This window comes from Lampris incognitus, chromosome 6 (assembly GCF_029633865.1).
Source record: "Lampris incognitus isolate fLamInc1 chromosome 6, fLamInc1.hap2, whole genome shotgun sequence".
NCBI lineage: Eukaryota > Metazoa > Chordata > Actinopteri > Lampriformes > Lampridae > Lampris > Lampris incognitus.
Genome location: NC_079216.1, coordinates 33,274,815 through 33,299,986, shown reverse-complemented (window position 1 = coordinate 33,299,986; position 25,172 = coordinate 33,274,815). Strand labels below are relative to the sequence as shown.

General features: G+C 43.8%; 1 protein-coding gene across 1 annotated transcript in view; it reads right to left on the bottom strand.

The window, feature by feature from the left end:
- The window catches only part of cep290 (centrosomal protein 290), a 110,920-nt gene that overhangs the window by 33,945 nt on the left and 51,803 nt on the right, over positions 1-25,172 (bottom strand). Inside the window, exons 27-35 of the mRNA XM_056282384.1 lie at positions 17,105-17,256; positions 15,608-15,719; positions 12,935-13,390; positions 11,719-11,883; positions 11,047-11,154; positions 9,366-9,500; positions 8,777-9,046; positions 8,440-8,547; positions 1,074-1,273 (exon numbers count right to left, since the gene is read on the bottom strand). Of these exons, the coding sequence (XP_056138359.1) occupies positions 1,074-1,273; positions 8,440-8,547; positions 8,777-9,046; positions 9,366-9,500; positions 11,047-11,154; positions 11,719-11,883; positions 12,935-13,390; positions 15,608-15,719; positions 17,105-17,256 (1,706 nt within the window). The remainder of the gene's footprint in view (positions 1-1,073; positions 1,274-8,439; positions 8,548-8,776; positions 9,047-9,365; positions 9,501-11,046; positions 11,155-11,718; positions 11,884-12,934; positions 13,391-15,607; positions 15,720-17,104; positions 17,257-25,172) is intronic.

The window sequence follows — 25,172 nt, the reverse complement described above, 5'->3', positions numbered from 1 at the left end:
GGGAACTTGCAAACTCCACACAGAGGACGACCTGGGGTGACCTCCAAGGTTGGACAACCCCACAATCACATGACTTATAATATCATATTTGAATCATCCCTATATCTATCCAGCCGGTACTGAAATATCATTGTTATATCAAAACCAGTGATGTAAGCTCTTTGTTCATAAAATGGTGAATGATTTAGTGGTTGGGTTAATGCCTGGCTTTTTAAACTTAGGGTTGGGACAGCCACATGGGTTTTCCTTTACAGTAAGACAAAGTCCAAAACTCATTAATCTTCTTGAATGAAGTTATCCTTGAGGAAAAGGTAATCAGAGAGGTTTGCTTGGCGTCACTTCAGGTGAACCTTTCTGTAGTTTGGTAGAGGAAAGGTGGTGAACTTTATTTTGAACACATGTCAGTACAAAAAAAAAGATAGGAAGAAGAGAAGACTAAGAAAGAAGAGAGAGTTGAGAGACACATTTATGCCTTTTGGCCATTAAGAGATACTATCTGTGTTTTTTCATAGTGTTATGACATTGATCTGTATGACCCAATACCTAATACCTATTTTACTGTTATTCTTGCTGTGACTGACGAGGATTAACAATGATTGATCTTAATGCTGGATGAGGTATTGTTGTGTTCTATTTGATAAAAAGATAGTTATCTATTCAAGAATGTTGGCTCCTTCTTATGTTTGGATGATTATCTTTTGTGCACATTTCCAAAAATAATATTTGCATGATTGTACAAATTCACCTTCCAAAATTATATAAACACTATGCTACAGTAAAATGAAATGTCCTCTCACACTGAGGATAAATGCCTGTTAATTTATTCTATGTACTATGTGAGTATCTGATAGAGCTGAACCAAAAATCCAGCAAACTTTTTTTTTTTACATCTGAAAATAGATAGTTAATATGAAACTCAAGCAAATAAAGTGATTCTGGCTGACATTGTGAAAATCTAAGACCAAACACGAATCTCCATGCTTCTGTATGAGGTCATGTGCAAATAAAGAAACTAAACCAAACTAAAAACAAGCATACTACTGTTGAGTAAGAGTCAAATACTCAATACTTACTTTGACTTCTCATCAGCATGGTCCTTACTCTGCATGGCCAAGGCAACCCTTTGTCGCTCCAGCTCAGCTGTGGCTACCTTCAGCCTCTCTGAGAGGGAAGAGATTGAGCTGTCTTGCTCCACCATGGTTTGCTCCATCTCAGCTAAGCGAATCAGGTGCTTGGAGGTTGGTACACCGATAGATGGCTTCTTCAAGCGTTCCTGTGGAAGAGGTGGGAAATTTAAAGCAACAGCTAAGTCCCAGGTGCTGCTCTGGTAGGTAATCGGAAATCAGGAACATTTTATTTGTCATTTCATTTCATGTACGCAAAGTACATGAAATGAAATGAAATGCCGTTTCCCCCAGCCCACAGCAGTGCAACACAAAGACAAAAACACATCCAAAAACTACAAGAACACACATATCCAAACTAACACATATTCAAACTAAACAAAAAAAATCACTGTTCAAGGGAACAAACACCAGCCAGGATGACTGTTGGAACTGTCGGTCTGCATGGGCTAGCAGTTAGCTTAGCCCGCCCTGCTTCCGCGTCCTTTCAGACCGCCCTTGGTGTTTCCTCCTCAGGCGCAGCTCCAGGCAGGAGCCATGGTCCCTGGGCCCACTGGACGAAGCAGACCAAGCTCTCCCAGCCGAACCAGCGCCAGCTCTCCCAGCCAGACACCCTCGACACACCTCCCCGCACTCCTCACAATGATATCAAAAACATCACAGTCAGTGCCATGTGAAACCACTGCCAGACTGCCCTCAGTGTTATTGGAACTGCCGGTCTGCATGGGCTAGCAGTTAGCTTAGCCTGCCCCGCTTCCACGTCCTGTCAGACAGCCGATCCAGTGCCAGCTCTCCCAGCCATCAAACGAAGACAAAACTTAGATGCAGACGTGGACAAAGAAACTGCACAGATGGCACTGGGTGAGGCCACCGCAAATGTGAACTCACACTGCCATCTTCCCACACCGGTCCTTGGTGAGGCTGCTGCAAATGTGAATTCATGCCGCCATCTTCCCACACCAGAATCAACCGCCAATTAGGGATTCTGTTGTATTCATATTATATTCATTTCTATAATATTTGGAGATTTACTTTGTCGATGAAAAGATGAAGATGACTGGTAACTTAGGGGTAAATTCAACAGAGACTGTGGTCTGTAGACAATGTGTGTATTCCTGCTAAGCCAGGATAAGGTCAATAATTTATTTGGAATTTTCTTTCTCTTCTTTTAACCAGGTTTACAGGTCAATGAAGAACTAACTGATGAAGGTAAATGATCTTTATCAAATGACAGAACAACAAAGACTTGGTCAGAGATGAGAATGGGCGTCCTGCATCCAGTTTGGTTAAATGTGTGTGGAGTAACAACATATCAGTTGCATGATTTTAAGATACTGACATACAGTATGTCTGGGTGTTTTTTGTAGATATTTTTCTGAAAATTACTTTGTATGATTTCTGCTATAATGTATATGTAAGGACCTCTAAAATCTATTGTACATATGTTGTGGTACTTCATTTACCAGCATGCTTTGTGTCTTGGATATTTCCTATTGTCGCGGTTTTTCTATAGCCCGGATAACTATGGATGGAGGCGGGGACTTTTAGGTGCGACAAACCGGGCTTCACCACCGTTAGCTAGATAGCTGCGCCAATGCTAGGGCTAGCCTGCTAGTTAGCTAGTTAGCCGTGTGCTAATGGGTTAGCAAGCTCACCTTGGGACCAGGGCTGGTGATGGAACAGGGCGGCTGAGCTCTAGGCGGGGCGGGAGATGGATGGCTGCTCTCCGGGGTGCGTGTCTCTCTCTCTCTCTGTACTCTGCTCCGGTGTGACCGGGTGAATGTCTCTCTCAGTCTCTCTGGGGAAGCTCTCGGGGGTAGTCAGCTAGCTACAGGTACCGAGGCAGTCTGCTGCTAACACTACCACTGCTAGCCACCGTATCTACTGTCCAGCCCAGGATACGCTAGGTTTCCCTGCTCTATCCCACGCTAAGGTGACAGTCTACGATATGGTTACTAAACAGTTCTGCCGCTTTGTCTCTCCCGCGGTGTCTAATATAGTTGCGTCTGTGACAGCGCGAGCTAACCTGTGATTGGTCCTCTAGCTGCACGAGCCCAGTGCAACATTCCAAGTACATCCCCAGGCATTTCCCACTACACTGCCCCCCTCCAGCACTGTTGAGTCCCTTCAACATAAATGAACAACAGACTACAAAGATCAGTCTGATTAATCTAACACGATAAACGGGACAGAACACCCGCGAAATGAACTAGGCCCGGAACAAAGGGCGTCAAACAAATGTGGGTGGTCGCTATCCATACTGGACTCTTGTGACTAGCCTAATAACCCCCAAGTCAACTAGTCACGTCCGTCAAAGTTAGTCTAGGAGCCAGGCGGGCCTCCGGACTGGCCGGCCCCGTCTGGTGGTGTACGGGAGATGGGACTCAGCGGCGTCGGCTTCGTCTCCTTCTGGGTCAGGGGCGTTGGACTGCCCGCCCGGAGCACAGGCTGCTGTCCCACGACGTTGGGTGATTGTCGACTCGCCTGAAGAGTAGCTGGCAGCAGTGTGTTGGAGCGGCTGGAACCGAGCCGGGGAGCCTGGTGTGCTGGGTCCTCCATCGTCGTTTGCGTGGAACAGGTCCTCCAGCCGGAGATCAAGGTCTTCATCGATCTCCTCCTGCTCTGTCACTCCTTCGTACTCCTCTGTTCTCTGCGCCCCCGGCTCCTCCATGTCAGCAGCGGGAGGACCTCCTTCAGGTGTTTCCTGCGGCCCTATGGCTGGTGCTGGAGCAGACAACAGAGCATGGCGCCTGTCATCTGTGCCCCAGATCTTCACCAGGCAGTCATCTGAGCCCGTGAAAATGCGTCGCCCGGTGCGGTCGAAGGTGACACAGTAGACAGAGGAGAGATGTCCCAGAATCCTCTTGTGCATCTTCATGTGCTGGTAGACAGCTGTAGGCAGTAGCTGGCGTAGACGGTAGGAGCCATTGAGCCGACGCCCATTGCTCGTCTCCACGATATTGGGTGGACTCCCATAGATAATAGGAGGCTCTGGGGGTCGTCCACAGTGCAGAGCAGCCAGCGCTGAGCCCTTCCACACAACATGCTTGCAGCTCTTGTTGGTACGCAGGAGGTTCTGCCTGCCGGCTCCCAGGATGCTGTGGAGACCAGGCACGCTGGCAGGAACCTCTTTCTCCAGCAGTGGACATACTCTAGAACACACTTGGAGTAGGTGGTCTGGGCTGATGTGCCTGTGCAACTTCACCTTGTTAATGTTGTCGATGCCACTGGCCAGGGTCTTGAGCTCGGGGTCGCTCATGCTGTCTCCTACCGGCGGAGGACTTGGAGAGCTATCGCGACGCCGCTCGTCTTCCCATGCTACTCGCCGGATTCTCCCTTTTCCTTCAACCTCTCGCCCCAGCGTCGCTTTAAAGTCATACTCGCGTGCCTCAACCTTCCTGATTGCTTCAGCTAGTGTTTTGGGTTCTGCCCCCAGGACTTCATACGCGATGTTTTGGTTCTTCAGCCCGCGCAGAAAGGCTTCTGCAGCGTAGGCCTCCTGCAGTGTAACACCAACCTGCGGGTATGCCAGGGTGACAAGTCTCCTCACTTCCTCGCCAAACTCATAGAGGGTCATCTCTCTGGCCTGCTTAACCTCGCTGAGTTTACGGCGCGCAGTTCCCTCAGGCAGCTCTTTACCGTAGCGGCGGCGTAACTGGGTGATGAGCGCGTGGTAGTCATCTTTTATCGGAGCCGGCTGCGCGATGACAAAAGACATGGCGTTGTCCCTCAGTCGGAGATACAAGGCGTCCAAACAGGTCTCGTCGGTCCAGCCCCTCTTTCTCGCCATCCGTTCGAATGGTCCAACGAAACTATCCCAGTCGCCCTTACCATCAAAAGTGGCGAGGAGCTTGATGTCATTTTCGTGTCCTCGGTCGGGACCTTGTGAGCTTCGGTTGCCGCTCCGACTTTGAAGGTCTCCTGTCTGGCTCTGTTGACCTCTAGAGGAACCTGCCTGCCCTCCAACACTGTCATCCAGCAGGTTTCGGCCGCCGTTGCTGTCCAGGGACATTTGGCCACCCTGCATCCCGTCGGGGGGTGGTACTGCAGTCGCTCCATTTTTTCCACCATGACCGATCGGAGTGCTGGTAAGTGGTGCGGGCTCACTGGGTCCATTTCCTGTATAGCGCAGGGCTGCTGGGGCCGCTTTGCTGCTCGGCCTGGCTGGCGTCTCCTCGTTGCGCCGGTCGCTCAAGTTAGCCACTGCGGCCATAGCTGCTGGCAACAGGTGATCAGCGCCGTCTCGCTGTCTGGCCCCTGGGTTCTCCTGGGCCGGGGTGAACTGCGAGAGTAGGCTCATGTCTTGCACCGTTCTGCTAGTTCGTTCTCCGAGCACAGCCCCTGCCGACCCTACACCACTATCGCTTTGAGGGCTACTAGGAGAAACCCCTTGCTTCACTACTTGAGCGATGGGCGACAAACCGGGAGGCTCACCTTGGATATCTGAACGATGACGGGCCCAATCGGTGCGCTGAATGGGAGGTGTGGGGGGACGAGATCGCTTAGCCACCGCTTCCGCTAGTCCATCGATACGCGCTGTGAGGGCCTCCATCTGCATCTCTATCTGGCGTTGCATCTTAACCTGGGTCTGGCGTTCCATGTTTTCCATCTGGCGTTGCATCTGAACCTGGGTCTGGTTCATGGTTTCCATCTGCGCCAGGAGGAGCTTCATTCAGGCGTGCTCTCCGGGGTCTTCTGTCCCCACACCAGCACCATCCAGACTCAACTCAGACTGTTCTTTTACGTTTTCTTTGTCCTGTGACATTTTTATTTTTCCACTGATTTACGTTTGGGTTCCACTTCATAAAGAAGTTTCTTATTCACTTTTTTCGTTGGGGTTCTACTTCACGAAGAAGTACAAAATGGCTTCTTGCTAGCTGGGTTAGCTCACAGTGTGCAGGCTGAATTATGCCGCCATGTGACTGGGGCAGGATCCTCCGGTGTTGAGATTATGGCGAATCCCAACCTTTTATCCCACTTCTGACACCACTTGTCGCGGTTTTTCTATAGCCCGGATAACTATGGATGGAGGCGGGGACTTTTAGGTGCGACAAACCGGGCTTCACCACCGTTAGCTAGATAGCTGCGCCAATGCTAGGGCTAGCCTGCTAGTTAGCTAGTTAGCCGTGTGCTAATGGGTTAGCAAGCTCACCTTGGGACCAGGGCTGGTGATGGAACAGGGCGGCTGAGCTCTAGGCGGGGCGGGAGATGGATGGCTGCTCTCCGGGGTGCGTGTCTCTCTCTCTCTCTGTACTCTGCTCCGGTGTGACCGGGTGAATGTCTCTCTCAGTCTCTCTGGGGAAGCTCTCGGGGGTAGTCAGCTAGCTACAGGTACCGAGGCAGTCTGCTGCTAACACTACCACTGCTAGCCACCGTATCTACTGTCCAGCCCAGGATACGCTAGGTTTCCCTGCTCTATCCCACGCTAAGGTGACAGTCTACGATATGGTTACTAAACAGTTCTGCCGCTTTGTCTCTCCCGCGGTGTCTAATATAGTTGCGTCTGTGACAGCGCGAGCTAACCTGTGATTGGTCCTCTAGCTGCACGAGCCCAGTGCAACATTCCAAGTACATCCCCAGGCATTTCCCACTACACTATGTTCGTGTGGTTTCCAAACATGTGAACCAATGGAATGTATTTGTTCTTTGTATTTGTATTTGAATTTTGTTATTAGCCAATGATGTGGTGTGGAGTTGTTATGCCCGCGAAATCGCGAGGTTCGCAACGGTCGATCTCCTCACGGGATCCCTTCCCGTGAGGAGATCGACCGGAGTTTGCCATTCGAGGCAAGGGTCCGAGGAGTACGACGAAGAGAGGGCCATTTTTCTGCTGCTCTGTCTAAGTACCCGTTTCGCGGAGACTTTATACACAGCCGTGTACTAGGCCCGCATTTGAGGTCAGGAGTGTTGCGATTGGCCCGCGGTCGTATTCTTGCTGGTGGGGTTTGATTTAGTCCGATTATTTTGTTTCTGCCCCATAGCCAGTGTCGCCGCTAGCTAGCTAAGTGGATTTAGCATCCAGTGCTAGTGTTAGCCGACTAGAGTTGTGGAGGCTACCCAGAAGTCATCAGGCTGCGCTGGACGTTGATCTAACTAGGGGAGCCGCTCTGCTCCATTCCTGGGACCTGTCTGCTGTCCAAAGAGAACTCGCTTCATCTGCTCTCCGGCGCTGGCCCACTGGAGGACCATTATCTTCGCCAGGGTTGTCTGAACATTGCAACCTGTGGCCATCTTCTTGCGGGTGGAGGCCGCTACCGGGGAGCCGACAGCTAGCACTACGCATTCCATCCTCTGGACTGCACACAGCCTCCCGGTCATGGGAGCGATGGGTTGTGAGTAACCCGAAAATTTCATTTATACTGACACACACACACACACACACTTTTATCTCGTCGCCTGGGCATCGTAGCGGTGGCTGCCTTGCCCTCCGCTCAGAGAACTGCTTTAATGTGCACCAACGGGCCCCAACAGAAAGTGCTGGGTATTTTTGTGTTCTTTTGATACTTTATGACTGTTTATTGTGACCGGTTGTCACACCCTGTGTAATTTTAATTAATGTTTATTTAATCAACAATACTACACTCGTGTGGTACTCTCTCTCTCTCTCTCTCTCTCTCTCTCTCTCTCTCTCTCTCTCTCTCTCTCTCTCTCGCTCATTATTATCAAATAAATCCTATTATTATTAATTATATTTCGGGTGTATTGGCAGCTCATTTTCCGCATATGCAAAGCCTAGGTTACTTATAGAGTGCTGGTAATAAGCTTGTACAGTAATTCAGTACACAGCAGGGCTATAAGATCTGCATTAACCACATGTGTGTTTAATTCTGGGAAGACACACCATTCACTAGCCTTAGGTAAGTGTAGTATTTTCACAGTGGAGGCACCGCGCTACTAAATTTATTATTATCTTGGTTAATTATTTATATTATCAATTATCACTAATATTGTCATTAGTGGCACTAGCCTACTAGTACACAGGAGGGTCAGCCAGCTCACCATTCCACTGCTGAGAACTCAGGATCCGGTTGCGCTATTGATTTATATAGTAACACTTTAGTAGCTGGTAGTATTAGGCTTTTGTCTTGTTTAAATGTGCTTGGCGTTGCCCGCCAGTGAAAAAGGGGTTACATATAGATATTGTGAGGAAATCTTGGATCATGAGAGAGCTAATCACATGAATCCAAAGTCATGAACCAGCATTAAACCTGCGATGTCCTGAGTACAAGGCATCTACCTGGACAGCAATAGAACCTTTATTATCTTAGCAGTCTAAATAAAAGGGTCAAAACAAAAGATATGGACACATATTTACCAGTGTTGCCTGTTTGAAGTGATCCAGAGAGGTGTCAGTGTGTAAGTCCAGCTTCTGATGCAATGTTCTCACCTCCTCTTCATGTCTCTTGTTGATTTCTTCTTGCTCCTGGAATTCCGATGAGGACCACAGTGAGGTTAGTTTAGAGAACACAAAAACACTTTCAGCATTGACACTCAGCCTTTCAAAAAAACTTTGATAATGTCTTTCCCTTTTCTCTGACAGACAAGCCATGATGCTACATAGCACAACTTTATTCATAGCCATCCCCAGTACTGTGACTGTGGTCCTGTTCCAAACCCACTCCTCATCCCCACATCCAAACCTAATTCTTTACCTGTCTGGACCGGGCCAGTAGGTTTTGGTACTTCTTCAGCACCTCCTCTTTTTGGTCAAGACGACCCTGGAGGTTGTTGATGGTCTGTTGTGCCACCCTCAGGGCAGGCTGGCTCTCAGACTGGCTCTCTTCATGCTTGGCCAGGTCCGCTAGGAGTTTCTCCCTGCTGGCCGCCGCGGGGAGACGTAAACGCAGCTCATTGATGACCCTGTCTCTAGACACAATGTTCTGTTCCATCTTCCACAAGGCAGCTCCTTTCTCCTGAAACTTCTGCATATAAAAAAATGATAATCTGAATGGTCTTGTTGATTCTAGTGGTGCACAGACATATTAAAAATTCAAAGGTATTCACACTGGCGCATAGTACATTCAGTGTAAGAAACACTATAGGTGGGAGAGCATACATATCACTTTACACATAAACATTCAGCACTATACATCATACAATGTCTAAACATTTGATATTAAAGTTCTGACAGGTCTTGCTGGGTGGATATGTAGAGAGAAGGGTGTGAATGTCTCCAGCTTTGAAAGTTTTTTGTATGAAGAGGAATGTTTACATTACCAGCAGGGAAAGAGGGGACTGTACCTCATCCAGACTTTTACATGTTGCTTGCAACTCCAAAATAGTGTGAACATGTTCTTTGATCTTTCCAAAAGCAAACTCTAACTGTTGAGCAAGGGGCAGTCTCGGGTCTGGCAGAGCACCAGCAACCTCCTCAGCCTGAGATTAACCAAAGAAAATATGACACATGAAACAGCAAAAAAACAAAACAAAACAAAAAAACCCCTCAAATAAAACCAGGGTGTGTAAGAGTTAATCTCAAACAGAAGTAAGCCTAAGGCCATGGCACTGCCTGTCTAATTCCCTTGACCAGCAAGGAAAATCTGGTTGTGATAAACAATCCACTGGCATTCAAAATGTATTTTTATCCCTGGCAAATGTTCCATTAAAGCTGCACATTGGCCAACAACAGAAGACTATTGTTTCACTCAGTTGTGAAACACTGCTGCAGATGAACAAGCAGATGAACAAGTAATTCTATATATTAAGATACTAGAGTTGGGACCGATCCGATCCAGTATCTGTATTGGGTGCCGATACTGACGTAATTCACTCATCAGATATCGGACTGATGTTACCGATCCTTGACCAATCCAGATTCCATAGTCTGATATTTTCTGAATTATAAATATGTAGCTAATAATGCAGTTTTAAACCCATAGCCAATATGGTATGCGTAAGTTCAGGTAGTATGAAGTGTTTTGAGTGTGGGGACGTGGGACACAAGCAGTTCGCTTGCCCGCGTAGAGAGCAGAAAGCAGAGGATGCAGAAGTTGCTGACCAGGTGGCTGAAGCTGGGGGGAGTAGCGAGGAGGAGGGAGGGGAGTAATGAGGCCAATGGCCATGGGAAAACAAGTGAAACCCCACAAAATGTAAACCTGCAGTCTCTTAAACTCCATAGTAATTCAGAGAAAGATAAAATGGCTGTAGATGGCGTAGTATCTGTATCTGCACGACAGGTTAGTCAGGAGCAACATAGTATTTCCAGTTGGTTTAACAGATCACCACGTAGTCAATATTGTTTTATGTCTTTTACCAACAAAAACATATACAACTTTCTGGCATTTTAACATGGAATGACTCAAGGATAGGTCTTTTTACAAAAAATAAAAAATAATAATAAAAATAAAAAATAAAAAAAGAATTATTTTGGGTAATTTAGAGAGGAAGAAAAGCTCAGTTTGAATCTTTAAGTCAATAAACACATTAAAGGAGTTGCTATAGCAATTTGCACTCTTAAACCTGATTGTATGTGAAGCCTACTTAAACTACAGTTCAAATAAATTGCTTTGGAATAAATTTATATTTAATGCATTTTTTGTATATTTTTTGCTCTTTTCATAAGAAGTGCTGTGTGGTTTACTAAAGCCTTGTGGAACCTTACACATAATACCAACAATAATAATGACAACAATAATAACAATAACATTCAAGAAAAAAAGAGCTCTGGTATCAGTATCCGTCAGAATCGGTATTGGCAGATATCCAAATTCAGGTATTGGAATCGGATCGGAACTGGGAAAAAGTGGATCGGTGCATCTCTATAAGATACCTTTTATAAGCATCTTAAAAATGTTTGGCAATCAAAGTATATATTCATAGAAAGGGTAAAAAGATGACACTATTCAGTCTTAATACTTAAGGACAATAAGTGGCTGCTTATGTTGCTTATCAGCTTATCAGAGGCAGTAAAAAAAAGCAACACCTTTTGTGCTGAGCCCAGAATTTCCCTCTGCTGTTTCTCATAGAAGTCTAGTTGTTGCTCCAGTTCCACCTCTCGCTGGTCCCATGCCAGCTGATGCTCTTCTTGAAACTGCAACAAGAGAAAAAGATGTTTTTGTGAGAGTTCATTCAAGTTACAAAACTGTCGGGTTTGGAGTCACGAGAATATGAAACACCCCAAGGTAATTTATTCCTCAACATTTCCAAGATCTTTGCTTCAATTCCTTTTAAATCTGTGTTTTTAATAAAAAAAGACAGCGTTCAGTACCAACAGGCCTAAACAATTACAGGGATATAATTGGTTCTGGCTCTAAGAACCCATTAACTGAGCAAGTAAGTCAAAATGTGTTTGTCCACATAGATTTTGACCATAATGGAGTATGTAAATTCATATATATATATATATATATATATATATATATGTATATATATATATGTGTGTGTGTGTGTGTGTGTGTGTGTGTGTGTGTGTGTGTGTGTGTGTGTGTGTGTGTTTAGTTTAAATGCTTACTTGACAATGTACATTATCTCACCCCTCACCTAGGTCGTCTGCCAGGATGCCCCGAGTGTACAATAATTGATTGATTAATGTACATTAATCAATCAATTAATTGATTAATGTACATTTGTGTGCATGCATGTGTCTATGTCTCACAGTGTTTTGCTGCACAATTTCCTCCTGCAGAGACCAGATGGTACGCTCCTTCTCTTCCACCAGGCTCTTAAGATACTTGATCTCCTCTCTCTTGACCAGAAGCTCCCTGCCACTCCTCAGCTCCTGCAGGCGAGCATCCTCCAGCTTTTTATGCCACTCACTCACCTGTTTACAGTCACACAGTGGAGTGGGTGTCAACCTTTTTCTACTTTGCGTACCCCAAAAACAAAGGCATGCCATATTTTCCATCCACAGTTGCAGGCCTAAATGTTCAGCGTGGCAAACATTGGAATCACATCATCTTTTCTCTTCAGGCTCTATTAAAGTTGCTATGATGAGTTTTTCACTGATTATTTATCAAGCTCAATTTAATTTTAATGCCTCTATTTGACCGACATAAGCAAATGAGAATTTCAGCTAGAAGATTAGATATTGCTATATAAAGGTTCACAAATTCTTGTCTATGGGTTGGATTCTCCATGAAATCTGTCAAAACGATTTATGGCACACAGACGGAATACATAGCCACAAATAAAGACATATTACCTTGTTGCTGTATAGCTTGCTTGAAAACAGCTGTTTTCCAAACTCCATCTCTCACTTTTCTCTTCAAAACAAATACATGAGCTACCAGAGGGCGAATGAAGACCTTTGTGACAAGCAGCAATGCTTATGCGAAATAAAGCTTTTCTTTCACAAAACAGTATTGCTTTTGTCCGCAGGGCTGCGCAAAGCCAACAAAAATCTAAAATTCCTCATAACTACTTTAATGATAGGTAGGACTACAGACTACAAGTTATCATTATTTCATAATCAAAGGCATCCATCAATAAGATTAACATAATACATTTGAAGAAAAAAAATATCTGGATGTGTAAGTATTTTTGTGACCACCAGCAGGGTTTCCCAAGCACCAGTTTGTTAATCACTGATATAACGAAGGCAGTTTTCAAAGACCATATTAGTTACTCAAGACATCCAACAAGAAAATTAGTCTCAAAGGCTTTTAGAGCATTATACTGCAATTTTTACTGTACTGAGGCGGGACTATTTGGCCTGTTCAATGCAAGATTGTCAAATAAATCAATTCATCAACCTGTCAGTCACTCATTTAGTCAACCTACCAACCAACCCACAGCTACATAATGGTGAATGTAGCCAAGACATATGATGATAACGCTGAAAGCCAACAACTGCATCAATCATCCCTACCAACCTTCTGAGCTCCTTTCACGTCCTTCAGTGTTGAGATGAGCTCCTCGAGCCCTTGGAGGCGGAGCTCGAGCTCCTCTGCTCTGCCCTCTACCTTCCTCCTCTCCTCTTCTGCCTTCCTCTTCTCCTCCTGGGCTTTTGCCCTATCCTCCTGCAGGCTCACCATGGTTAGAGAGAATTTCTCCTGTTGGGGGAGCGGCAGAGCTCCTGCAAACTGTCTGCGTAGTGACTGGATGGTCTGCCGTAGGTGCTTGGCGCGATTTCTGCCTTCCTGGCGGCCGAGGAACAGAGCTCGCTCCCCGGCATCCAGGCGCTGTTCAGCACGGAGTTTGTAAGCCTCCAGCTGTTGGACACGGGTGGTGCTGGCCTCCAGCTTGCTCATGGCAGCCGACTCGCTGAGTTGCAGTGCCACAATATGCTGATGGAGTTTGGCAATGAGGGCCTTTTCATCAGACTGCGACTGAGGGGAAGAGATGGTGTTGAGATTGTGGAGGTTATTGAAAAGAATGCTAGAAAAAAGTATGTAAAATATTTCAGTGCTATGAAAGTAAGGAAGACAGAAAATACTTTGGCATTTACTCAACCTCATGATTACAGCCTATTTAATAATATCTTATTTATTTCCAAGTAAATAAAGTTGTAGTAGGAGTGTTATTCAGTCATTGGGCAAAAAAATCCTCAAGTATTGTGTGAAGTCCCATCTAAATGGTTTGATGTTTTGGTTTTTCCATTTAAATTCACACAAAAAAAAACAAAACAAAAAAACGCTCAAAATGTATTCACTTGAATTTATTTTAACATCATTACATAAGGCCCATCTACATTGGTAATAACTCTAAGCTACATTTTGGGTTGGGGTGAAAGTAAAAGTAAAATTGGCAATCATCTGTGTAAATATACCTACAATCCTTACAGCCAAATGAATTAAATTTTGGGGATTCAAAGAGGAAATGATGCCAAGTGGACAAGAAGTAAAATGATGATGGGTCACCCCTTGAGAAAATGTTTTCATTCAAATATCTTGGACTTTGGTTTGACCATGAACTCTCTTTTAAGCCCCACATTGATTTCATTATAAAAATAAGATATAGCTGTCTGAGTTCACTTTATTGCTCAATTAACTGTTTCACATTTCAAGCCAGAAAGAGAATAATTTCTCACTTGATACTACCTATTATTGATTAGAAATAGATTTTATCATTATTTGTCCCCAGAGGGGCAATTGTTGTGTAGCAGCGGAAACATTTAAACACACAAACACTCCACAGAACACATAAGGCAAATAGGCAAAAAAATACAACATGTAGTGAGGAGAACAAAGCCAGTGAAAAGCAATGCAACAGTAAACACCCAGGGTGTCACCCAGGTGGGTGCTACACATTGGTGGTGGTTGAGGTGAGTTACCCCCTTCAATGTGAAGTGCTTTGGGTGTCTCGATAAAGTACTATATAAATGTAATGATGATGATGATGATGATTATTATTATAAACAGCGTTAACAGCGTTTATTGATTATTATGATTGATTATGATGATATTGTCTATCAGAACACATTTGATGCCCATGTTAGGTCCCTTAAAGTTGTGTATAATTCTCTATGTAGATTTGTTTTGAGGTGTCCACATAGATCTCACCATTGCTTCATGTATGAATTGCTTAATTGGTTGCAGCTTAAATCTAGAAGGCAATTTCACTGGTTCAGTTCATCTTCAAATGTAAGCAAGCAAGCAAGCAAAATTTTATTTATATAGCACTTTTAAAAACATACAGTTACAAAGTGCTTTACACTCCATACACAAAAAATGAATAAATACATAAAATAAATTGAATAATTATAAAAACATGGCATTGGGAGTAACAGACCAAGCTAAAAAACATGTTTAATTGTTCTTCCCATTTTAAACAGTTTTTGGTTCCGTGTAAATTTTCATATCCACTCAGACATATGCAATATCCCTTTTGTTGGTCCCCAGAATTTTCATAGAGGTCGGAAGCAGGTCATTCCAATACAAAGCTCCTTCCAACTGGAATAATGTTCCTCCTTTTCTGATATCTATCACCTCTTTCCACTGCTTCAGGAAATCTTTATTTTCTCATCTTAAAACAACCTGTTTATGCTTTTAATTTGTGTATACTTGAAGACAAATTACTATAATTGCTCTTTATGTTAATGTAATTGCTTTATTATCCAGGTCATTGTAACCAATTTTTCCTCTTCTGAGGAATGGGGTGTGGGAGATGGTGAGCAAGTTTTTTTTTTTTGTATCTGTGTTTTGCAGTCTGTTTGCTATGCAATGCTGTTTTTTTCTGTGTTTTATAGTTTTGTATTTGTCTATAGGACCCCCTTGAAAATGATATGCTACATCTCAAGGGGCTACCCTTCAATAAATTCCTTCAAGTCTCCATAATGAACTGTACCATGGCTAAATTCATTCAGTGCTAAAGATCAAATCTAATTTCTTTTTGGATTACAACAATACCATTGTTGCAAAAGAGGGGAGAATGTTATTTTTGCAATCCAACAATAGAAGAGACCAACTCTCCAGCTGCTGAGCATCCAATAGTGGAAGATTATGGCTGTTTTAGACTTGAGCAGCTCCCTGTTGTGAATATGTGTAACTAAATCGACATGAAACAGTGTAAAGAAACATGTGTCAAACAAGAGACAAAAAAACTACCTGGTAGTCGAGGACTTGTCTCCTCAGAGCCTCCACCTCCTTTTCCCTGGACTGCTGTCTAGCCTCCAGAGCAGACACCTGCATTTTAGCTACATCAGACACTTCCCGAAGCCTGCAAGAACCGAAAAAAGGTTAAATTACTTACAGGCATCTAGCTGATTCTCTTGTCCACAGTGACTGTGAGGAACTGCACTGCCATTAAGCTAGACCTTAGACTAGCATGCTTGTGATCTGACAGATTACAGGGTTGAAATCAGAGAATCCTGGGAAAATGTAGTTAGGGAAAGTGAGTGAGTCTCTCTCTCCCTAGATAAGGCACTAAAATCCTCCAATAGCCAAACTCACCCAAAACTACTCCAGGGATGATTTCAATGACAAACAGAATAAAGCAGTGTGTGAAGCATCCCTCAGAAGTAAATGTCTGGAAAATTGTGCAAATGTTAGGTAGGGAAAACCTGCTCAGTTAACTTTCCTCTGATGAGAAGATGTATAAAAAGAGATCTTTACATTCAGTCATCACAGGATCTGATGTTAAACCCCTTGTGTTGACATTTAGGGGGCTCTACACCAACATAGTTTAACATACAAAGACAGAAAAGTTCGACCAACTTCATACACCTGTCCCTGCATTCAAAGAGAGATCAGGCAGAACTGTCATGAATCTCCATAAACCTGATTGCAAATGGCTTAGTTGGTGACCAAAATGTAACAGCCAATGAGAGTACCCGCATGAGTAATAATAGAGAAAGTAAGTAAGTTAATAGAGAAATAAATAGCCAGGGATTAAATGTAAATTGATTTTGGTAATCACCACATGGACCCATAGATTTAGACTCCTGGCAAAGTTTGGCAAGTACAGTAAAGAGAAAAGCATTGGAGAATGTTTACTGAAAGCGAAATGTTGTTGATTTTCAAATCTAATTTGATGTACGCACTGGAGCAGTGGCATCTCTTTAACATACAGAATACATGTAAATGTTGTCTCTATCGCTGTAGCGCTAGCTATGGCAAAATGCATTCCTGCCACCATCGAGTCTATGGCAGCAGAGATGCAAATTAGCAGTGAAATTTCCCCTTAATTAGTAGTTTTACAAGTAAAACATAAATGTTCTGGATAATCTCCCTACAACACATAATGAAAACACAAACTAGAGTACTGCCATCACTGTATTACCAAACTAAACGAACAGAGCAAACTACATTTGTGCAAATATTTCATGGTAAGAGACTTACCATAATGGATGTCACAACAATGTTATCTATAAATCCAAATGGATCAGAAAGCACACAGTCCCACTTGAAGGCTTTGCAAATGATTAACTACATTGCAAAGAATTTTCAAAAGACTCAACAAAGTAGGAGGACCAAGGCACTCTTTCTCTCATATTAAAAATGCCTTTATTATTGTGGCATGATTCTACTGAACATATATATTTTTTTCTTTTCAAAAGACTTTTAAGGCACCAATCTCTTGTGCCTGCACAATGTCAGACATACTTAGAGGCTTCAATGTGCAGCTCGGCCTCTGCCCTCTCCAGCTCGGCAATCCTGGCTTGGTCTGCCTCGCTAACGGCTTTGCTCACACTCTCCACCAGCTCGTCTCTCAGCTCACGCTCCACCCTTTGGGCCTCCAGGTTCAGTTTGGTCAGCTTGTGCATGTTTGTGAGGGAAGGGGGTGAGTCATGACGAGTTATGGATGTGAAAACTAATTTTGAAATCGTAAAGCCTCCAGGCCACACTTAAAAGGTATTAAGGTAAGCAGTTTAAAATTACATATATATGATTATGATGACATTGTCTATCAGTAATTATATATAGTTGATTATGATGACATCTATCTATAATTAGTTGAGCACTCACAACACCATTGACGGTTTCAGAAAAAAACTATATATATATATATATATATATATACACAAACACACATATATATATATATACACATATATACATATGTATTGATTTTTTAAAAAGACTGGTAATTAAGACTCCCTAATGTAGCTGCATTTATGCTGGACATCTACTCATATATTTTCGGAATGTGTGTGTGTGTGTGGTGTTAGTGTAGATAGCGGGACCGAAAACTAAAGCACTTATGATCCTAATCCTTTTTGGAGGTGGTAGGTATTGTCTCAGAGAGTAAGGGAAAAATCCCAGAAAATTAAAATTATGCATAATTATGCAAAATATGCATTTTTCTAAAAATGGCTAAAAAAACACTTTTCTCCGCATTTCAGATGATTCTGAGCATCTTTGATTTTTTCACCTATATACATTTTTTTTTCTGGGACTTAGAAATGTTGGCATTATGCAAAATATATATGCATTTTTGCAAAAATGCACTTATGATCCTAATTTTTTTGGGAGGTGGTAGGTATTGTTCCAGAGAGGACCAGAAAAATAGCAGAAAATTAAAATAATTATAATAATTATGCATAATTATGCAAAATATGCATGTTCTAAAAATGGCTAAAAACCACTTTTCTCAGCATTTCAGATGATTCTGAGCATTTGGGGGGACGGAGTTGGAGTGGGGGGGGGGGGTTTATAGTCCATGGGCCAGACGATATTTCGGTACACTCAAGGTGGCAAAACTTACTTATAATTTTTGAAAGGATCCATGTCTGTAGATGATATTTTGGTATGATAACCATTCCTGAGTGGCAGCTGTATCACAGTTATCCGCTCATGAAGTTAACCACCCGCTAAACTAAATTGCATTTTAGACGCTGGTGCATATCCTGGTTTAGCCTCATGGTCAGGACATTTTTCAATGTTCTATAATATTGTCTTTGGTATCATTTTAAAGGGGACCTTCTTAGCTTTCATTCAAGCCCTGTTGTGGATATTTCTCACAAATATAGAGGTCACTTGAGCTCTTCAACCCGTCAATAACACACATCTTTCTGCAATTTTCGCCTAAACTATATACTTTCTTTTAGCCCTGTGGCATCTAGGAATATCAGGGACACAAAACACAAAAACTGGAATACTCACAGGACTGTAAAGATTCAGGAAATGTATAATATACCCATACTATTTCATTGTGTGAGGTGACTGTGAGCCTTAAATGAGAACTAGACCAAAGCCAGTTAGGTCACAAACTGGTCTCTATACATTTGTTTAAATACACAATCAAAATACATGATAAAAAGGAATACCATAGTGAGGTAATGAACTATTTTAATATTTTAAACAACATTGACATTTACATATACTTAGTCAATGATACATGTAATCCCATATCATTAGTGGGTATATGTAATGGTAATGGGTAGGGTAATGGGTATATGTGAATATGGTTACATTATTTTTATCAAGCTCTGGGTAACCAAGTCCAGAATCAACATCCTGTGCATCAATAGACTACTACCACAGTAATACCATCAGAATCATCACACTGTCATTCATCAAACTGCTCGTTTCTCTCATCATCTGACTCCCCAAGTTCAAAGTCCAGTTCTGGACCATCCTGCTGTTTTTGGTTACTGCAGGTCTGTAACCTGCACATGTCTGTGCATGGAAGTCCATTTGACAGGCACATGCAACTTGGCATTTTGCATGAATGCACACACTTGCATGTTAGCATTTCCAAGACCACATCTGGTGCAGGTGGGGAGCGCATCCAGTAAATGGCCAGCTTGCCTTCATCGTCTGTCCATCCATACTCAGTAGGGCTTGGCACCACAGGGTTAGCCTGCAGACAGCACTTCCATATTGCTGCCTGATAGTTGGCTCGTTGAACATGCATAAAGAGACAGTCTCTACATGGTGGCAGCTGGCTGGACTCAACCTCTCCCCTTTTGGTGCAGAAGAGCTGGTAACGCAGTTTGTTCACCTCAGCAGTGCTGCTATTAGCAACATACATCCGACAGGTGAACTGCTCAATTTTCTGGAACAGCTCATCACTCACATTCCATGTCTGTCCCAGTTGACTAAAAGTCTCTTGGCAGGAAGTGTGCTTTCTCACTATCTTCAGGGCATTCAGCTTCCCTCGACCAGCGAATGCACTGACAGTGTCGCAGCCTGTGAAGGCATGTAAGCCAATTAGGCTGTCACAGATGCTGTCTCCAAGTTAACTTGCCAGTTTGGTGATGTCGACAAACCGTGTGCGGTTCTGAGTCCCACACTTCTGGTAGATGGGACAGGTGATGTCCTTCTGGAAGCCAAGACAAAGCACCATGACATCAGTGTCCTCAGCTGTGATGATAACTGACTTTGAGCCCGCATTTGCTGCATGCAATGCATGCAGGAGCAGACGGGTGTCAGCTTCTTCATGTGTGGAGTGCAGTTCTGCTGCTTCCTCACACCCATCTTCTGTCAACTTGTAGCAGGTTTCCTCACAGGTCATGCACAACACCTTGCCATGCAGCATAGCTCTGTATCGTGGGAGTTTCCACTCTTCCACCAGAAACTTGATGAGACTGGTCTTGTTGGAGGAACTGCACAGAAATGTTCTCCACTGCTGGACGTGGTGTCCCCCTGCAAGATTCTTGTACTGGAGAGTGATGTCTCCACCCCGGTTCAGTCGTTCAGCATCTTTGATCGAAGTCTGGTGATAGACATCAAAAACAACATCAATCCTCCCACTCTGTGCTCCCTCATGGAGGACCTGGGTCAAGGTTGACTCTGCCACCTGTGCAAAGGTTTTGTTGTTGCCATTCATTTTTTGGACCAGGCTCATCCCATCAATGATGGAAGTAGATGGGATTGGGATGTCTTCTGCAGGAGATACATTCTTTTCAAGCTCTCTGGCAAGTGCAGCCTTGTTTGTTTTTCGTAAGGACCCATCAGCATTTGCCAGTGCCCATGGTAGTGGGCCCAATGGGTAGGCAAGGACATCCTTCAGATTCACCTTCCTGCTTTCAGCCACCAGGATCATGTGACTGAAAAGGTTTCTATCTGCCTTCAGAACCACATCCTGTGCTTTCTTTCCATGAGCTTGTTTTGTGCTGACATTGGAGAATGTTTTCAGACTTTGCTTGGTCATCTTGTCGTGGAATTTCACAGGTGGTGGGTCTGCATCTAACCTTGTTTGCTGGAATGCTTGGTAGGCCTCTTCTCCTTTCTCAAGAGCTCTCAAGAGATCTATGGTCACATCAGGTGGAGCCATGTTGCCAGTGGAGAGGCTAACCAAATCAATCTCATCAGGGGACATAGGATTGAGCCAGTTATTCTCCATAAGGTCCATGAGAGACTGGACATCTGCTTCATCTCTCTTGATCCTTGGACTCTGTAGATCTGGATGAGACCATTTGCACCTGCCTTGACCTGTCAGGTCTCTCAGCTGTGTGACGTACATGCTTCTATACTCAGCTGTGAGATAATATTTGGTCACAGCTCCTGGCTTCAAGCTGAATCCCTTTGTCCCTCCAGCTGTTTGGGTGTCTTTGTTCACCGTTTCTTCTATAGCTTGGTCAACAGGGATTCGGCCAAAGGGATTGGTGGAGCCCAGTTGGACTGAGAAGCCTCCTTCCATGAATTCTGTGTACACATCTGGGTGTGTTATGGGCAGCTCAGACATCTGGGCGTAGTAGTAGGGGAGGTAGCGTGCATAATTCATCCTGCCATAAGCAAAGCACCATGGGATCATTGCTCGAATGCTAGCCAAGTGTAGCATCCAGTCTCCCTCTCTGGATGCTCGGATGAGCCCCAACAAGATTTCAACCATGTCCAAATAGGACATCCAGAAGTTCGAGAGGCTGCCGTTTCCACCTCTAAGGAACTCACGGTAGACTTCAAATAGATCCATGATGCGTGTACAAGAGCTGTTCTCGAGGACCTCCTTCAAAGCATGTTGTGATACTTCTTTCCCAAGGCTGTCAATGGTCTTCAGTGTCTCATTCAGGTGAACCATGTCATTCCTGTGAGTTTCTTCCAACCAGGACAGGAAACCATTCAAGGTCAGTCGCATGAGAGCCTCATACAGGAGCTTGTGTAGTCGCACTGCCCTGTTGTACTTGTGGCCATCCATAACACCAGCAATTGAGCCTTCTGCAATCATGCCAGACTCAATGCAGAGGTCTTTAAGTCCAGCATCTTGGAAACACTTTCCTATTATTGCCAGCAGTGTGCAGATGGTGTGGAATACCCCAAGCCTAACGATGATATCATGGAACTTGTCATGGTGTTTCCATGTGATCTCGACAGCCTTCGCATACAGGGCTTGGTCAAAGACACAGACAATCTTCCTCAGGCCTAAGCACTGCATGATGCTCAGTGACTGGTTAAGCACCTCGTTGACAGTAGACATTTGTGTCGCTGGAGCATTGATGGTAGGCAGATAGCCTATATTGTCGGGGATGACCGTCATCTCTCCTCGAGTCAGGATGTTGAAGCCTGTCCAGCTGCTGACTGACTGTTCTTCTTGTTGTGACATGCGTGCTAGGGTCCAAAGAAGGTTTTTCTCTCTGGCAAGCTTAGTATTGGCTGCAGTATCGGCATCTGACTTTTTGCTTTGTGGTGGCCCTACCCGTTGTCCAGCATTGTAAGTTGGTAACATTGGTGGGGGTCCATCAATGCTTCTCTTCTTTGTTTTGGGAACAGTGGGCATGGGTTGGACAGGAAGTGGGTTGACTGGCTTTGCTTGCACAGCAATCCCATTGACTCTGTGAGATGTTCCCTCACCACTGACAGTTTCTTCAAGACGGTCGATATTGTCCCAGGCTAAAGTTGTGAATATGCCAGGATGGATGTTAGCTGGAAGGGCAATGCCACTCCCTGATGATGAGAATTTCTGGGGACACAGGGCAGTGTTGATCTCTTCCATCTGTGAATAGGACACACTGTGACCAAGTCGGTTGAGGATGTTTATCAACTCTACATTTCCTGTCAACGATTTGACACTGAATGGCAGAACAATGTGCTTGGAAGGCTTGGTATTTCCACATGTCACTGCATATACTATGTCATGGCCAAATGACTGCAGAAGGCACTGCACTCTCTGGGATGCATGATCAGGATCATTTGAGCCTGTGAGTAGAGAGTACAGGAAGATAATGAGCGACTCTGGAATGGTAGGACATTCTGCTTCTGGTTTGACTTCAGGCGGCCAGGTTTGAGGAACATCTTGACTTTTAATGTCTGCTCTCAATTTGATGGCTGCTTTGGCTATAACATCTTGTGCACTGACACTTTTCAGGGTCTGCAGCTCCCTTTTGAGAAACTGATTTTCTTTGGCAAGTTCCCTCATGGACAAGTTATCGGGATAGAGGAGGAATTTTCCTTTCTCATCAGGGAATATCTGCAAGGCTCCAGCAAACTCACTCTCCAGGTTTCGCCTTATGTGCTTCTTGGTTGATTCCTTGACTTGGGCAATGCCTTGGGAGTTCATTGAAGCTACCAGTCTAGAAGAGAGATCAGTCATTGTCATCACTTGAGGATTGCCAAAAAGCTCCATCCTGATGAAGAGGAACAGCTCTTTGTATGCCTTATTCACAGCAGCTTCATACTGGGCTGCAGCATCATCATCTTCATTGCTGGCAACCTCTCCTTTGGAAACCTCTTCTTTGGTGTAAAGTCTATAGCATGACCTGTGGTAGTGCCCTTCAGCTGCTACAAGGTCTCTACTCACAATGGCAAGGATTCTGCTGTCCCTTTTCTTTGTGGCTGCACTCCTGATCTTTGCATCAGCTCGCAGTTCTCGACACTGCACCAGTACTTCTCTCGTATTCTGTCTCTTGGAATATTTGCTGTTTTTCTGACAAAATATGCACTCTGCATCATAAGTCCTAGATGTACTTGGAGCATGTCGAGCTACTCTCTTAGATTGTTTCTCTTCAGCAGAGACACAACTTTTCTTTTCTTTTGCAAGGAGGCCATCAAGAATTTTCTTCATAGTGAAGATACTGCGACACTTTCTGTGGTAGTAGATTGCTGGAATCTGTCCCTCAGGAATGTCTTTTGCCAGTTTCAAAACTGGTGCATGATTTCGTATCTGAGCTGCCCTGAGCAGAGTTCTCCATGAGTCGACACTTTGTAGTGAAACCAGCTTATCTGTATCATCAGAACAGTGGATAATGCACTCCACCCGTGGGCGCTTTGGTATTGGGTAAAAACTTGCTTGTTCACCAGTGGCCATATTCAGTCAGTTTTCACCTGCCACATACAAACAAATACATGTAACTTAGGTGTATGAACACTACTAAAACAAAGTTTACTTTGCTTCACCAGCGTCATATTACCATTATTTATCTTACATAGCCACAAATAGATACATTACCTAGTTGCTATGCAACAGCTGTATTTTGTCCACATGAGGCCGCTAAAATCAACACAAGATGAAAGTTCCTCGTAGCCACTTTAACTAATCATATTAACATATACATTAAAAGAACATGCTAACATTATGGGAAATTAGCTTACAATCTTCTCCAGAGTGAGACAAGAAGATAGATACCAGTTGCCTCTATATGTGTTTAGTAGAAAGCTATCTGGCTGCACGTTAGCCTAGCTTAGCACAATGAATGGAAGTACACAGTACTGGTTATCCTTGGTTGTTGGCCAACTAAGAACTGTCCCAGAGTTTAAGCTAGGCTAATCAGTACCAGGGGTGTTGAAATGCTATATTTGTAAAAATCTGGGGAAATACACAAACGTGAGAGGCACAGAAACAGGTTTCCTGAAAGAAAAATGAAATAGCTGCTCATTTGGAAAGGTTATCATGTATTATTTTACTTCTGTTAGTGTACCAAATAAAATGGCACCAGTAAAGTTGTGTCACCTTGGGTGATATCGATTTCTGGTCTGACCCATGGACTAACTGGCTTTGGTCTAGTTAGTTTCTTAGTAATAATGCCCTTCTAATTTAAGGTTCACAATCACCTCACACAATGAAATAGTATGGGTATATTATACATTTCCTCAATCTTTACAGTCCTGTGAGTATTCCAGTTTTTGTGTTTTGTGTCCCTGATATTCCTAGATGCCACAGGGCTAAAAGAAAGTATATAGTTTAGGCGAACATTGCAGAAAGATGTGTGTTATTGACGGGTTGAAGAGCTCAAGTGAGCTCTATATTTGTGAGAAATATCCACAACAGGGCTTGAATGAAAGCTAAGAAGGTCCCCTTTAAAATGATACCAAAGACAATATTATAGAACATTGAAAAATGTCCTGACCATGAGGCTAAACCAGGATATGCACCAGCGTCTAAAATGCAATTTACTTTAGGGGGTGGTTAACTTCATGAGCTGATAACTGTGATACAGCTGCCACTCAGGAATGGTTATCATACCAAAATATTATCTACAGACATGGATCCTTTCAAAAATTATAAGTAAGTTTTGCCACCTTGAGTGTACCGAAATAGGAAATTTTGGGCTCTGGCCCATGGACTATTAGGGGCAGGGGGAAGGCGGTTAGCTGGGAGGATGAAGAGGAGGGAGATTTAGATGGGTGGATAACCAAACCGCTACATTGTAGCAGGGTTCTTCTATATTTTCGCAATGTGTGTGTGTGGTGTTAGTGTGTGTGTGTGTTAGTTAGTTAGTGTAGATAGCGGGACCGAAAACTAAAGCATTTATGATCCTAATTCTTTTTGGAGGTGGTAGGTATTGTTCCCGAG